Source organism: Rhincodon typus, chromosome 12 (genome assembly GCF_021869965.1).
Source record: "Rhincodon typus isolate 14 chromosome 12, sRhiTyp1.1, whole genome shotgun sequence".
In the NCBI taxonomy this organism is placed as follows: domain Eukaryota; kingdom Metazoa; phylum Chordata; class Chondrichthyes; order Orectolobiformes; family Rhincodontidae; genus Rhincodon; species Rhincodon typus.
In genome coordinates this window covers 64812825-64829498 of record NC_063343.1, presented here as the reverse complement: position 1 = coordinate 64829498, position 16674 = coordinate 64812825, and the positions used below count along the sequence as shown (strand labels likewise).

Genomic DNA, 16674 nt, shown 5'->3' with positions numbered 1-16674 from the left:
TAAAGAAGGTAAATGGTATGTTGGCCTTCACTGTGAGAGGTTTGGAGCACAGGAGTAGGGATGTGTTGTTGCAGTTATACAGGGCCTTGGTGAGACCACACCTGAAATATTATGTGCAGTTTTGGTCTCCTTTTCTGAGGAAGGATGCTCTTGCTCTCGAGAGAGAGTGCAGTGAAGGTTTACCAGGCTGATTCCGGGGATGGTGGGTCTGATGTATGAGGAGAGATTGACTAGGTTGGGATTGTTTTCACTGGAGTTCAGATGAATGAGGGGGAATGTCATAGAGACTTATAAAATTCTAACAGACTGGACCGGGTAGATGCAGGGAGGATGCTCCCGATGGTGGGTGTGTCCAGAAGCAGGGGTCACAGTCTGAGGATTCAGGGTAGACCATTTAGGATGGAGATGAGGAGACATTTCTTCACCCAAAGAGTGGTGAGCCTGTGGAATTCATTGCCACAGGAAGTAGTTGATGTCAAAACATATTCAAGAAGCGACTAGATATAGCACTTGCGGTGAATGGGATCAAAGGTTATGGGGAGAAAGCAGGATTAGGCTATTGAATTGGACGATCAGCTATGATCATGAAGAATGGCAGAGCCCAGGCTTGAAGGGCTGAATGGCCTCCTTCTGCTCCTATATTCCACGTTACTGTGTAAAATAAAAACCAAAAGAACTGCGGATGCTGGAAATCAGAAACAAAAACAGAAATTCCTGAAAAAGCTCAGCGGGTCTGACAGCATTTGTGGGGAGAAGTCAGAGTTAACGTTTCAGGTCAAGTGACCCTTCCTCAGAACTGAGGTGTTCTGAGGATTGGGGCAGTGGACCCGAAAGTTAACTCTGATTTCTCCCCATAGACACCACCAGAGCTGGTGAGCTATTCCAGCAATTGCTGAAATTAAGCATATGGGTGTGCAGACAATGAAGAAGACAAGTGCAGGAGCAGGGATTCGAGTGCAGGAGCAGGGATGTCTTGCTGCAATTGTTCAGAGCCTTGGTGAGACCACACCTGGAGTATTGTGTGCAGTTTCGGTCTCCTTATCTGAGGAAGGATGTTCTGACGATGGAGGGAGTGCGATGAAGATTTACCAGACTGATGCCTGGGATAGTAGAACTGATGTATGAAGAGAGACTGTGGCTGCATTTATTGGAGAGTTTAGAAGAATGAGGGAGACCTCATACAAGCCTATAAAATTCTTATTTAGAACTAAACCAGAACAGAGTAGATGCAGGAAAGATGTTCTTGATGACAGGGGAATCCAGAACCAGGGGTCATGGGATATTGGGTAGACCATTTAGGATTGAGATGAGGAGAAATTTCTTCAGTCAGGCAGTGGCAAGCCTGTGGAATTCTGTTCCACCGAAAGTGGCCAGGACATTGAATGTTTTCAAGAAGGAGTTAGATATAGTTCTTAGGGTTAAAAGGGATCAAAGTGTGAACAGGGGACTGTGTTGGATGATCAGCCATGATCATATTGAACGGTAGAACTGGATTGAAGGACGAATGGCCTACTCCTGTTCCTATTTTCTATGTTTCTGTGCAATCAAGGTCAAAATACCATCTGCGAGATGGCAAGAACTGCAGATGCTGGAGTCAGAGATAACACAGTGTGGAGCTGGAGGAACACAGCAGGCCAGGCAGCATCAGAGGAGCAGGAAAGCTGATGTTTCGGGTCGGGACCCTTCTTCAGAAATGGGAAGGGGGAAGGGAGCTCAGAAATAAATAGAGAGAGGTGGGGTGGGGTTGGGGAAGGTAGGTGGGAGGGGCGGTTAGGTGGGAGAGAAGAGGCGGGGATGAGAGGGAGGGTTGGTCATGGGATGAGGCCGGGGTGGGGGGGGGGGGGGGGGGGCGTGTGGAGATTTTGAAACTGGTAAAATTACATTTGTGGCTTGTGTTCGGACCCCTTTGGTGCTGTCAGCTACCATTTAGTATGGCACAGGTCACAAGAGTGCAAACACTGATTCAATATGTTCTTACTGTTGTTTGTTCATGTGAAACCTCAGTTCATTAAATCTGTCTGTTGCCAGTTCCACTAACTGCGCAAATTGCAGTACTTGTATGATAGTGACTGTGCCAATAATTCTACAATTCTTACTCTCAGTGCCTTCTTGCTCTTTTGTCAATACATAAAGCAACAGGTCTCTGTACAGCAGCTGTCAAAGGTGATTGCTGAGAGTTTACCACTGTGGTCTTTAGAATGGCAGGAATTTATAATAAATGGATATATAGATATTGCATGGTTCTGTATGCAGCCAGTGCTTTGAGGATAAATGCATCAGGCAGGACTGAACTGTAGCTTCATAGAAGACTTTATAGTCTTCTCCCTCCCCAACCTGACACCAACACTCTATGTTCCTCACTGTTCCCAACTGCAGCAAGAGTTTTTATAAACAGCTGAGAGCTCATTAACAGGTCTGGTTGTCTGTAGAGATCTGTCATCACACCAGAGGTGAGAAAATAGCAGGTTATCAAACTGCAGCTCTTGCAAAAATGGTGCCAAATTCTCTCTGATGTGTGCAGCAATGTTAATCAAGGTACAATTCTTCTCATTGTGAGATGAACATCCACAGTGGCCTGAGGCCAGTCATATATCCATATGCCCTTCTGTTTACTTGTAAATGGGGAGGAACTTTTAAATTAAAAACACACTGAGGGGTAGAGGGTAAGTCTCCATGTAGCAGGCTTACGGATACAAAATGGATGCAGTGAGGCCTAAATCTGAGGCTGACATCCAGCACCAGAAGGACCCTGGATAAGATGTCCAGTTACAAACTGGATTCGGCCTGTTGTATTAGGTGTTCCCAGCAGCATTAGAAACAGAGAAGATAGGGGCAGGAGTAGACTGTTCAGCCCTTCAAGCCTGCTGTCCCATTAAACATAATCATGGCAACCTAGTACAATGTCCCCGCTTTCTCCCATTCCCTTTAGCCTGAAGAACTACATCTAACTCCTTCTCGGAAACTTTCAGTGTTTTGGCCTCAAACACTTTCTGTGGCAGAGATTCCACAGGTTCACCGCTCTCTGGGTGAAGAAATTTCTGTTCATCTCATTAAATGGCCTTCCTTTCACCCTGAGAATATGACCCCTGTTATTGGACACCCCAGTCATCCTTCCTGTGTTTTCCCAATCTAGTCTGTAGTGATAGTAACGAGGTTAGCCAGGGGGACCTCATAGAATATGAGTTCCCTGATTGGGGCTGTTAATCTGGTCTGATCAGGGAGCCCTGGCTGACAGATATAAACAGGAGCGTCAGAGGTTCTGTTCACTCTGACAGTTGACTCTGAGGGAGCTGGATCAGTGTCAAAGACTCTCCACGTGTAAATAAACAGTGATTTGGTAACAGGATACCAGCATCTGTGGAGTTACTTCATAGTCAGAATTTTGTGGGTTTCTATGAGATCCCCCCTCATTCTTCTAAAGTCAGTGAATATAGTTTAACTAATCCAGTCTCTCCTCAGCACACCAGTGAATAGCAACTTTCCAGCCCCCTGATTCCCAAATGGATTAATCTTAACCATCAGTCAAATAGTGTCTTCTGGCTCCCCAGTATTTTTGTGCCTAATAAATTAATGCATTGAAATAATTTGTTTTTGAAATCCTGAATCTTGACGTTGGATCGTTTTTCATTGGGTGTTTGTTGCCTACGGTTTCCGGGAGATGATCCTGAAAATTCCAGGGTGCTTCCGAAGAATTGGCAACTCCGAGCACATGTTCTGCCCAGTAGGGGCATCCGTTGGTGGGGGGGGCGGGGGAGGGTAGGGGAGGGGTGGTGGGGTGTCGGGGGTGCGGAAGCACTCGCCCAGCGGTACTGAGGGGAATCATAATGCACCAACTGGCACCAGGCTTGAGCAAGGTCAGCTTGGCACAGACTGGCAGAGCATCTGCACACATGGAGTGTGGTCTGTGATAGTGAAACCAGCGTGTGCTGTGAATATCATTAACAGGCCTTTGCAGAGACATGTCATGAAGCCACGCTGAGATTACAGGAGAATGCAGAAACCTGCTGGGTGTTGTAAGTGCCTCTCAACAGTTCTGTTATGGCCGTCCATTTGACTTATACAAATCCAGCCATTGCTTCTGGTGATAAAGGATGAGTTTCGTTTAGAATGCCACGTTCTCTGCTATTTTGAATTCCATTTCCCACAACCAAGGGCTCTAAAACCATCTGTAATAAATTGCCAGCTATAGGAAGGATGTTGTGAAATTTGAAAGGGTTCAGAAAAGATTTACAAGGATGTTGTCACAGCGCCAGGGACCTGGGTTCGATTCCACCTTCAGGTGACTGTCTGTGTGGAGTTTGCACATTCTCCCTGTGTCTGTGTGGGTTTCCTCCGGGTGCTCCGGTTTCCTCCCACAGTCCAAAGATGTGCCGGTTAGATGGATTGGCCATGGGAAATTGTCCCACAGTGTCCAGGGATGCGCAGGCTGGGTGAGTTAGCCATGGGAAATGCAGGGTTACAGGGACAGGGTAGGGGGATGTTCAGAGTTTTGGGATGTGGACTCAATGGGCTGAATGGCCTGCATGCACACTGTACAGATGCTATGATTCTTCTGTCCATGTCTCAATGTCATCCACCACCTGATTTCTTTTCTTTCACTTCACTTTTCACCATCAATTTCTCCTTCTGTTTTTGCAGAATTCAGTCTGCCTGGTTTTTCTTTCCAAGGTCCATTCTTGAACATCTTTCTCCCAATGACTGTACTATGCAGTTGCTGAACTTCTACTCTTTATCTCACTTGCTAGCTTGTCTTTCTGTCTGACTAGTTGGTTCAGAACATTGCCTGCCTAGCCCACATTTCATCCTTCCTCTCACGCTCTTTCTTCGCAATCTAACACTCACATTCTACAGAACACAGGCCAGTCTAGTGACTGAATGAGCCTGCACTAATGATATGTTGACACTTGATAGTACCTTGATAATCGAATATTTGGGGCAACTCGGTAAAAGCATTGCCTGCGTTCTATCAGTGGGGCAGGAACTTTGTGAAGCAAAGTCAGAGGACAGAGTAGCACAGAGATGTTAAAGGGGGACAAGATAAGCCCAGACACAATAAAACACCTTCTTATGTTATGGATCAGACCAAATCCCCTCGAAATATTCAGAAAATAGTTTGGACCCTAACGTTTTCTTATTTTCAAGGTAACTGTAAGGTGTTGTCTTCCAGATGCAATTTGATTGGTCAAACTACCAGATTTAAAGCAAAACTCACTTTATTTATTCACTATAGTTAAAAAATAACAAAATAAAGAAAGAAGTGGAATAACTTAAGTCTATTGGAAAACTTACCAGAACAATTTCTTTACACAGAGAGTGGTGAGCGTGTGGAATGCGCTGCCAGCAGCGGTAGTGGAGTCAGATACTTTCGAGACTTTTAAGCAACTCTTGGATAGGCACATGGAGGATAGTAAAATGTAGGGTATGCAGGGTAGGTTGATCTTAGTAGGATAATAGGTCGGCACAACATCGTGGGCCGAAGGGCCTGTACTGTGCTCTACTGTTCTATGTTCTATGTTCTTAATAGATACAGTAGCTATTACTAATGAACTGTTCCAACATAGTAACATCCCATAAACACACCCTTGGAAAAAGGCAAATTCAGAAAACAGATTGCCTCATGCAACTCCAGTAGCAGGAAGAGAACCCCCAACTTTTAACTGTAACTGAGAGAGAGAAAAAATAGCTTCCTCCTCTTCAAGACCCCAACCACAAGTGCTGAAAGTTACAACTAAAAATCCTGGTTCGGTGGGAGCTAGGCCACACCCGTTCAGGCTGCTTCCAACTTTTAACAAAAACCAAGGCCTCACAGGCTGTTTACTGCAGTGGCTCGGGTAGACTGCTCAGCACCTCTGCCTTAAAACCTCTCTTCAAAAAACAACAAGACAATGTACACCTCTTAATGCCACAGTTTTGTCACACTTGAGTATACCATTGTCAGACTCCTGGCAGCCTATGTGGAGATTAAGGGACTTTCAAAGAAAAAGCTAAAGGCCGGGAGGAAAATTAACTTGTGACCCTTGTTTATTCAGCTGTCCAATTTCAAACTGGTGATTCTGTTTCTCTCTTGCAGGAGCATGGTATCCCCGTTGACATGGGTTACGCAGTAGCGCCTCATCATTCTGGAGTTTACCCTGTTCACATCCAGCTCTACGAAGCGTGGAAGCACGTCTGGGGGGTGAAAGTCACAAGTACAGAGGAATACCCACACTTGAAACCAGCTCGATTCCGACGAGGACTCAAACACAACGGTATCATGGTAAGAGCTTTAACGCCATGTCACAGCTCTCCAATAGGAACCATTAGAGGAGCCTCTGAACCTTAGATTTTAATTCCACACACAACTACAATAGAGAGGGGAAGAGTACGCATCAATTTGAAAGTAACAAGGGCATCAGCTCTTGGACTACAAGTTCTTCCATAGCATCCCTACAATGTGGAAACAGGCCATTTGGTCCAATGAGTCCACGCCACCCTCTGAAGAGCATCCCACCCAGACCCATCCCCCCTACTCTGTAACCCTGCATTTCCCATGTTTAACCCACCTAACCTACACATCCCTGGATGCTATGGGGCAATCTAGCATGGCCCATCCACAAAACCTTCGCATCTTTGGACTGTGGGAGGAAACCGGAGCACCCAGAGGAAACCCACACAGACATGGGGAGAATGTGCAAACTCCACACAGACAGTCACCTGAGGCTGGAATCGAACCCGGGTCCTTGGCACCATGCGGCAGCAGTGCTAACCACCGTGCCATCCTTTAGGAGGAAGATGTGATTTGAACCTGTAGCTTGGGTTTGGGAGCAGTGACAATCCTTCATCAGCTCAGAAGCAAGAGCCAAGGACAGAGGTCTATTCAAGTCAGTGCCTTGTGTACCAACAGGAACAGGAGTATGGGGATATGGACGAGACACTGGCTAGGGGAAATGGTGATACAGTGGTAATGTCATTCATGGTAGAATCTAATTCAACTAATTAACATAGAAACATAGAAGATAGGAACCCAAGTAAGGCCACTCGGCTCTTAATGAATATTCCATTCTTTATGGTCATGGCCGATCATTCAACTCAATTGCTTTCCCCCAACTGGTATATCCAATTCCCTCTTGATATAATACCACATTCTGAAGTTGAATGCTTTTGGAGGTAGTGAATTCCACTAACTCACTACTCTGGATTTGAAAGCTCATCTCAATAATAGGGACCACGAACCTATCATTGAATATTGTAAAACACATCTGGTTCCTTCAGGGATGGAAATCTAGCATCCTTAACTGGACAGACCTACATGTGACTCCAGACCCACAGCAATGAGATTGACTCTTAATTACCCCCTGAAATGGCCCTGTACGTCACTCAGTTCAAGGGCAAATTGAGATGGGCAAGAGATGCCTGCAAGCCACTGAAGAATTTTAATAAGCCATCTTTGTCCAAGGAGATATTCTGTGGGATATTGAGAGTAGGCTTGTCAACCACATGAGCTGCACACTGCCAACAACTAAGTGTTAAGAAATGGGAGGGCTCAGGTCTGGGATCAGCCTGGCTCCCTGCGTAATACAGACCCTGACTGGGCAGGCCACTCATTCTAAGTATGTATCGTGATACTCCCAATGCATTATCCCAAGCTCTGACAGTTTCTTATAATGAGTTTGTCAGTGCAGCGCTGACAGTTCTGGCCTCAGTAACACTTCAGATTCCCTTCTTATTGAAGCAGAGGAGGCCCACTTTGATGTTCTGCTTTCGTTTTCACCAAGAACTCTCAAGGGATTCCCGTCAGCTAGTTCCCTGGAGCGACTGTGCACTTGTCACTGATAAACGTAGCAATATTACGTTGCGGCTCATTGTCGTATAAGTTGATCTGTGCCACTGAGCCAGTGTCTCATGAAATGTTGACAGTGCTGTCTGTGGGAGATGGGTAAATCTTTGCAACTGACATTGTTTCTTTTTTACTTGTCTCTCTGAAGGTTCTGCCTCGTCAGACTTGTGGCCTTTTCACACATACAATATTCTACAGCGAATACCCCGGAGGGCCCAGAGAATTGGATAAGATCATTAATGGAGGAGAGCTCTTCCTCACTGTTCTGCTTAACCCTGTGAGTACTTCCATTCCGACTTCTTGCTGAGAGAAGGTCCAGTAGTTGGCTGAATAAGAGACTCGTTACGAGAGATCACCTCGATTTTCAGGGCTTCTGACTTCAGAAAAACCTTTGTGAAATAATATCAAAAGCTGATCTGTCTTAAAAAGCTGATCTCCCGTGAAAAGCTGATATCAGGTTAAAGAGATCAGGACAATTTTGGATTGTTGACAAAGCCCTGTTTACTCCATGGATGTCCTTAAAAGAAGAAAATCTGCCATCCTTAAGCACTTTGGTCCTTAGCATGACTCCACACCAATGTGCTTGACTATTAACAGGTTGTTATGTTGCTGTTGAACCTACCTGAATCACTCTTTGAGACAATATTCTCCAGGTTATAACAACCCCTGCAGTTTTTACACAGTACAGATGACACAGAAACAGGCTATTTGATCCAGTATAACCATACTAGTCTCCTGTCATCCCATCATCACAAGGATATCTTCTCTCCCCGCCCCCCTCCTGTGTTTATTTAGCTTCTCCTCAAATGCCCCTAATCATCACAAGCATTTGTGAGTTCCACATTCTTACCACTCTCTGAACAACGGAGATTTTCCTGAGTTTCCTGATGGATTTATGACTGAACGCCAGTACAGATGGTTTCTCTTTGTACGCTTCATCGTAACCGTGCAGGAAACTGAATCTCTATCCAATCCCACCTCATCACTTAATATCCTCAAGCCTCTAACTGAGGGCCCCCATCGCTGATACCATTCGCATAAACTTAAAGGGCACCTGGAGTAATTGTACAGCCTACCTGGAGTATCTGTATGTCCCCATTTGAAATGAAAGGTGAGTATGGACAAGTTAAACCTCAGTCCTGTACAGATGGAGTCAGGCAGACAGGCAGCTAACTTTTACAAAGCCCAAAAGAAGTAGGAGCCATTCAGCCCATCCAGTCTGCTCCACCATTCAATGAGATCATGGCTGATCTGATAAGCCTCGACTGCAATTTCCTGCCTTTTCCCCCATAGCCCGTGATTCCTTTACTGGTTAAAAATCTGTCTATCTCAGCCTTGAATATACTTAATGATCCAGCCCAGACAGCCCTCTGTGGTAAAGAATTCCACAGATTCATTACCCTCTGAAAGAAGAAATTCCTCCTCATCTCTTCTTAAATGTGTGACACCATACTTTGAGATGGTGACCCCTGGTTCCCCACAAGGGAAAACAACCCTGGCAAGCCCCTTAAGTATGTTGTATGTTTCAGTAGGTCACCTGTCATTCTACGAAGGATTATCTTTGAGGATTATCAGCCATAATCTCATTGAATGGTGGAGCAGACTCAATGGGCTGAATGGCCTATTTCTGCTCCTACGTCTGATGGTCTGAACTCCAATGAGTACAGACCCAGTCAGCCTACACAACCTCTTCACATAACACAGAAAAGCTTCTCTGGACTCTCTCCAGTGCCATTATGTCTTTTCTTAGATCAGAGATTTACACTTTATTCCAGGTATGGAAATGGAGCATTTGTATGAAGTTCGATTCACCATAAACTGACAGTTGGTGATTAACATTGTGTTCGAACAACAGATGGGGAGAGTTATATTGAGGTCTAAATTCAATGCCATGACAGACAGTGGCTTGCACCTTATTCCAATTACAGATGGAGAGACAAACAGCGAGCTCTAATTCTGGTTCTCAAACAAGCAGCCTTCTCTGCAGCTACAGATGGAGCTGTGTCAAGTGGGAGCTAATTGTGGTGCCTGAACAGGAGGAAGATCACTGCGTTGTGCCAAGTCCTACTCAGGCCTGGGAGTGGTGTTGGTAAGATGCAGAGCGAGGGCTAATTGCAAGTCCCCAAGAGACCCCTTAGATTCACACCCTTACACCTCAGACAGCCAGAGAAGTTTCCTCCAGACTTACACCCTCTCCGAATATCGGGAATTCTGCGACTTCCTTGCATATTGGCTGAAGATCATGGAAAATGTTGAGTTTTATCATTTGACCGTGAAATAATTCCCTGGCAAGAAAACAAACTGACTTCAGATTTGCCCACAGCTAAAAGCAAAGCATTGCGGATGATGAAGATGTTTTTTAAAAAAAATGCAGAAAGCGCTGGAGAAACTCATCAGGGAGAGGGATAGAGTTAACATTCTGAGACTGACATGACTCTGTGTGACCCCTATCTATAGTTCGGAAGAAAAGTCATATTGAACTCAAAATGTTAATACTGTTTCACTCTGCTGAGCTTCTGCGGCACTTTCTGTTTTCTTTCAAATTTGCACAATTTTCACTTATAAAAATTGATCTGTTTCACTAACAAGTTGCAAAGCTGTTTCTTCCAAATATTCCTCGAAACAAAGATTTTTGTTTTGTAGATATCTGACAGGAGCCACAATGATCCTGTTCCTTCATTCCCATGGATCAATCTGTGATCAACTAACCCTAAAATTGAGAGTGCTACCCAACTCTGGCAAACTCGCAAATGTCAAATACCATGTCTTCATGTCTCATTGGTCTCCAGTGATGGGATTCAGTTTGACTGTAAGGCTTTCTGCTGAGCTACAGCGCAACATGGCTCTGCTTCCAGCTCCCTGCAGTGTGAAAATTTCACATTATTTCCTCCTCGTCCCAATGGATGGGAATTACACCAGGCATCTGGAGACGGGCTGCAAGGCAGGGAAGTGAGAGGGAGCGAGAAACCATTGTGTTCAGACAGCGCCATGTTTTGAGTTTAATATGACTCTCCTTCAGAACTGTAGACGGGGTCACATAGATTTCTGTCTGACTCGAAATGTTCCTCTCTCTCTGCTGAGTTTCTCCTACACTTCCATTTGATTTGATTTATTGTTGTCACGTGTACATAAGTACAAGTGAAAAGTTTTGTCTCGTGTGCAGCACAGGCAGATCATAACATACAAAGATTATAGGGTGATTGAACAGAGCGAGGAATACAAATTCACAGCTGCGAGGAAGGTGCATAAAAAGCAAGATCAACATTAGATTTGAAATTTGAGAGATCCATTCAGAAGTTTAATAACAGCAGGGAGGAAGCCGTTCTTGAGCCTGTTGGTTTGTGTGTTTAAGCTTTTATTTCTGCCTGGTGGAAAAGGTTGGAAGAGATTACAACCAGGGTGGGAGGGGTCTTTAATGATGTTGGCTGCCTTTCTAACGCAGCAAGAAATATAGATGGAGTTAGTGGATGGAAGGTTGGCTTGCATGATGGACTGGGATGTGTTCACAACTTTCTGTAATTTCTTACGGTCCTGGGTAGAGCTGGTGTCGTACTAAACTATGATGCATCCAGATAGAATGCTTTCCAGCATTTATTTCACATCTGCAACAGTTTGCTTTTGGTTATGGGCAAATCTGAAATCAGTATTATTTTTTTGCCAGAAATATATTTCATGGTCAAATGATAAAACACAACACTTGAAGTGAACTTCTCTAAACCAGCAAAGAAGTCACAGATTCCTGATATCAACTTCATCTTGGAAGTAAACGTACCAATCACACACAAGGATTGTTGATGTGACTACTTTACTTGAGGATGATACACAGTGAACAGAACAACAGGCATATCATCTTGCCAGTGCCTGGGAGGGTAAAGGACTGCCCTCCTATCCCAGGCGCCAATTGAACCATTTAAATGACTGATTAAGAGCTTCTTCTGGCTATTCCTGGCATTTTACCAATGCTGGATACACCCTCCGCTAAATGAGGACTCTGTCTGCTGAGTGCCGGTGGTTTCCCAATGGGATTTAGTGCCCAGCTACGGCACCCTTTGATCAGGGACCCCTGCCTCACGAATTAAGTTTCCCTCCCTCCACCTTCAACAACCACCTTCCCCATCCTCTCTCTCTGTCTCTGGGGTGGGGGTGGGCGATGGTTGCCTGGTTCCAGCAGCCTTACTCTCCCTTTCCCTGGTCTGGAGGACAGCCCCTGTCACGGTGCCCTCATCTTCCAGGCGCAGCTCCATCAGTGGCCATCACCGCCAGCGGCGCTACTGAGCTGCCAATTCTCTGATTGGCCAGGAACTCCTTAACAGGGATGGGAACCCCAGTGCTGCCTTTTTGGCTTCAGGTCAATCAGACATTTGAGGAATGAAGACCTCTCCCTCACCCCCACCCTCACTTTCTGGCCCACTGTCAGGATTCCCATTGGCCTGTGACTGATTAATAACTCTGTGATGTCTGGGGTGATTGTTAGGGGGTGTTGGGACTGCTAGCAGAGAAGATTAAGGGATGCAAGGCAGTAGATATAAAGACAATTTGCTGCCATGTTTAAGGGCATAGAACTAGGGCCAGTACGGGTATAAGATTAACTGTAAGAGATTTAGGACAGAGAGCAGGAGACACCTTTTTCACTCAGAGTTAGAAGGTAGTGAAATCCACTCCGAGCAGGGATTGGTGATCTACCGAAGATAACGACAGTCCAGAGACAGTTTGTTCCTGTTAGTGTGAAGGGCGAGGCTGGTAGGTGTAGGGAATGCTGGATGACTTGAGAAATTGAGGCTCTGGTCAAAAAGGAGGAGGAACCATGTGGCAGGTATAGACATTTGGGATCCCTGGAGGAGTATAAAGGCAGTAAGAGTATCAGGAGGGAAGAAAGGGAACACGAGATAGCTTTGGCAAATAAAGTTAAGGAGAATCCAAAGAGATTCTGTAAGTACATTAAGAGCTCAAGAGCAATGAGTAAGAGAATTAGAGCCCCTTAAAGACCCATGTGACCATCTATGTGTGGACCACTGGAGATGAGTGAGATACTAAATGAATATTTCAGGTCAGTAATTACTGTGGAGAAGGACACGCAGGCTGGAGAACTTAAAGAAATAAAGTGATGCCTTGAAAAGTGTCTATATTACAGAGGAGGAAGAGCTGGACATCTTAAAACACATAAAGGTGGATTAACCCCTGGGACCTGACCAGGTGTATCCCAGAATTTTGTGGGAACCTGGGAAGTGATTACTGGGCCCCTTGCTGAGATATTTGTATCATTGACAGCCACAGGTGAGGTGCTGGAAGACTGGAGGTTGGTTAACGTAATGCCACTATTTAAGAAATTATTTAAGGAAAAGCCAGGGAACTACAGACTGGTGAGCCTGACGTCAGTGGTGGGCATGTTGTTGGAGGGAATCCTGAGGATTTACATGTATTTGGAAAGGCAAGGACTGATTAGGGATAGTCAACATGACTTTGTGCGTGGGAAATTGTGTCTCACTAACTTGATTGAGTTTTTTGAAGACAAGACAAAAAAGACTGATGAAGGTAGAGCAGCGAACGTTGTCTATGTGGACATCAGTAAGTCGTTATCTCAGAATATAATAGGACTTTGATCAGATGGACCGATGGGCTGAGGAGTGGGAAATGAAGTTTAATTTAGATAAATGTGAGGTGCTGCATTTTAGAAAGGCAAATCAGGGCAGGACTTATATACTTAATGGTAAGGTTGACGAACAAAGAGACTTAGGATTGCAGGTTCATAGTTCTTTGAAAGTGGTATCCCAGGTAGATGGGGTGGAGAAGAAGGTGTTTGGTACGCTTGCCTTTATTGGTCAGTGCTTTGAGTATAGGAATTGGGAGGTCATGTTGCAGCTATATACTACATTGGTTAGGCCACTTTTGGAATACTGGGTTCAATTCTAGTTTCCCTGCTATAGGAAGGATGTTGTGAAACTTGAAAGGGTTCAGAAAAGATTTACGAGGACGTTGCCAGGATTGGAGGGTTTGTGCTACAGGGAGAGGCTAAATACGTTGGGGCTATTTTCCCTGGAGCGTCAGAGGCTGAGGGGTGACTTTATAGAGGTTTATAAAATCATTAGGGACATAGATAGGGTGAATAGCCAAAGTCTTTCTCCCAGGTTGGGGGAACCCAAAGCTGGATGACATAGGTTTAAGATGAGAGGGGAAAGATATAAAAGAGACCTAAGGGGCAACTTTTTCGCACAGAGGGTGGTGCATATATAGAATGAGCTGACAGAGGAAATGGTGGAAGTTGATATATTTATAACATTTAAAAGGCATCTGGATGGGTACATCAATAGGAAGGGTTTAGCAGGATGTGGGCCAGTAAATGGGACTAGATTAATTTAGGATATCTGGTGGGCATGGACCAGTTAGACAGAAGGGTCTGTTTATGTGCTGTACAAAGCTATGACTCTATGAAGTTGCTGTGATATACCACAGAGTGAGTGAATGAAGCGGAGATTATTGGCTGAATATGGTAGAGGTGACTAAAGGTCCAGCACCAGACCCAAAAATCAGTAGGTGGTCCTCCTACCGGGGAGGTGACGGCCTAGTTGTATTATCGCTGGACTGTTCATCCAGAAACCCATGTAATGTTCTGGGGACCTGGATTTGAATCCCACCACAGCAGATGGTGGAATTTGAATTCAATAAAAATTGGAGTTAAGAGTCTAATGATGACGAAGAATCCATTGTCAATTGTTGGAAAAACCCATCTGGCTCACTAATGTCCTTTAGGGAAGGAAACTGCCATCCTTACCTGGTCTGAGCTACATGTGACTCCAGACCCACAGCAATGTGGTTGACTCTTAACTACCCTCTGGGCAATTAGGGATGGGCAATAAATTCTGACTGAGCCAGCGAGAACCTCAACCTGTGAATGAATAAATAAAACCAATACTCTGGCATGTGCTGGGATCTGGAGAGACATGTTGCTGGAGGTGTCTCCTCCTTGTGGTGGCTATTGGGCAAGGAGAATGAGTGTCTCCACAATGGCCAGGCTCCTTCAAAGAGGGAGGTTTTAGGGTTGGGAGACACCAGGGTGGGCCCAGACAGGTATCTCCTGGAGATTGGGGCATGGGGGAAGCAGAGGTGTGGACACCAGCGAAGGTCGTGTCACGATGGAACTTGGGGAGAATAGAGGGGTTTGCTGAAGGCCGTGGTTCACCAATTAAGGAGGTACCTCGGTACGGACTATCCCTCATCCAAACCAATTCTGCGTATTCACCAGGAGCCGGCCAATGGGTCAAAACTCACCTTGGCGATGCAAAACAGCCCTTACGCACAGCCTAAGGACATGGAATTGGACATTTTGGACTGAGATGTGGAGAAATGCCATCACCCAGAGAATGGTGAGCCTGTGGGATTCTCACAGAAGGCGGTGGAGGCCAAAACATTAAATGTTATTCAAGGAGGAGTTAGATACAGAGATAATAGGAACTGCAGATGCTGGAAAATCTGAGATAACAAGGTGTAGATCTCAATGAACACAGCAGGCCAGGCAGCATCAGAGGAGCAGGAAGGTTGACGTTTCGGGCCTAGACCCTTCATCAGAAAGTTAGATACAGCTCTTAGGACTAACTGGATCAAAGGATCTGGAAAGAAAGCAGGAACAGAGGACTGAGACGGAGAATCAGCTATGATCATATTGAATGGCAGAGCAGGCTCGAAGGGCTGAATGGTTTAACCTGCTCCTATTTCCTATGTTTTCTACATTTCGTTGTGAGGCCAAGCTACTGACATTCTCACCACTGGGAAAACACCAGGCACGCCACCCCGCTTGGAGTCTTTCTGTGCCAGCATTTCCATTCCACCTGCCCTTCCATTCCAAAAGATTTGGTGGAATCTAGCCTCTGCCTTCCTGATATAATGATTCAATGTGGTGATGTTACCTAAGTGCTGAGCATGGAACTTTCAGCAGATGCGGGCATCGCTTGCCCACTCCCATATTTGCCCAGAACACTCCGTGTTTGTAGGGAGTTGCCTTCCTGAACTGCTGCAGTCCTTGGGGTGTGGGGCCATCCACATAGTGCTGTTAGGGAGGGAGTTCCAGGATTGTGACCCTGTGACAGCAAAGGAGCCAAGTCAGGATGGTGTGTGTGTGTGTGTGCTCGTATGTACGTGTGTGTGTGTGTCCAAGAGTGTGTGAGCGAGAGAATGTCTGTCTGTGAAAGTGAATGTGTAAGACGATAAGACACAGGAGCAGAAATTAGGCCATTCGGCCCATCGAGTCTGCTCTGCCATTCAATCATGGCTGATAAGTTTCTCAACCCCATTCTCCCGTTTTCTCCCCGTAACCCTTGATCCCCTTGATAATCAAGAACCTATCTATCTCAGTCTTAAATGTACTCAATGACCTGGCCTCCACAGCCTTCTGTGGCAGTGAATTCCATAGATTCACCACTCTCTGGCTGAAGAAGTTTCTCCTTATCTCCGTTCTAAAAGGTCTTCCCTTTACTCTAAGGCTGTGTTCTCAGGTCCTAGCCTCTCCTACCACTGGAAGCATCTTCCCAACATCCACTCTGTCCAGGCCATTCAGTATTCTGTAAGTTTCAATTAGATCCCACCCATCCTTCTAAACTCCAATGAGTATAGTCCCAAAGTCCTGAAAAGTTCCTCATATGTTAAGATTTCCATTCCTGGGACCATTCTCGTGAACCACCTGTGAACCCGCTCCAGGGCCAGTACATCCTTCCTGAGGTATGGGGGCCAAAGCTGCACACAATACTTCAAATGTGGCCTGATCAGACCCTTATAGACTCTCAGTCGTACATCCCTGCTTTTATATTCAAGTCCTGTCAAAATAAATGCCAAAGTTGCATTTGCCATACTGTTTATGAGTGTGTGTG

General features: G+C 45.4%; 1 protein-coding gene across 1 annotated transcript in view; it reads left to right on the top strand.

Annotated features, from left to right (window-relative positions):
• The window catches only part of ndst1b (N-deacetylase/N-sulfotransferase (heparan glucosaminyl) 1b), a 331224-nt gene that overhangs the window by 264239 nt on the left and 50311 nt on the right, over positions 1–16674 (top strand). The window contains exons 12-14 of the mRNA XM_048603490.1: positions 6071–6256; positions 7965–8093; positions 9745–9905. Of these exons, the coding sequence (XP_048459447.1) occupies positions 6071–6256; positions 7965–8093; positions 9745–9905 (476 nt within the window). The remainder of the gene's footprint in view (positions 1–6070; positions 6257–7964; positions 8094–9744; positions 9906–16674) is intronic.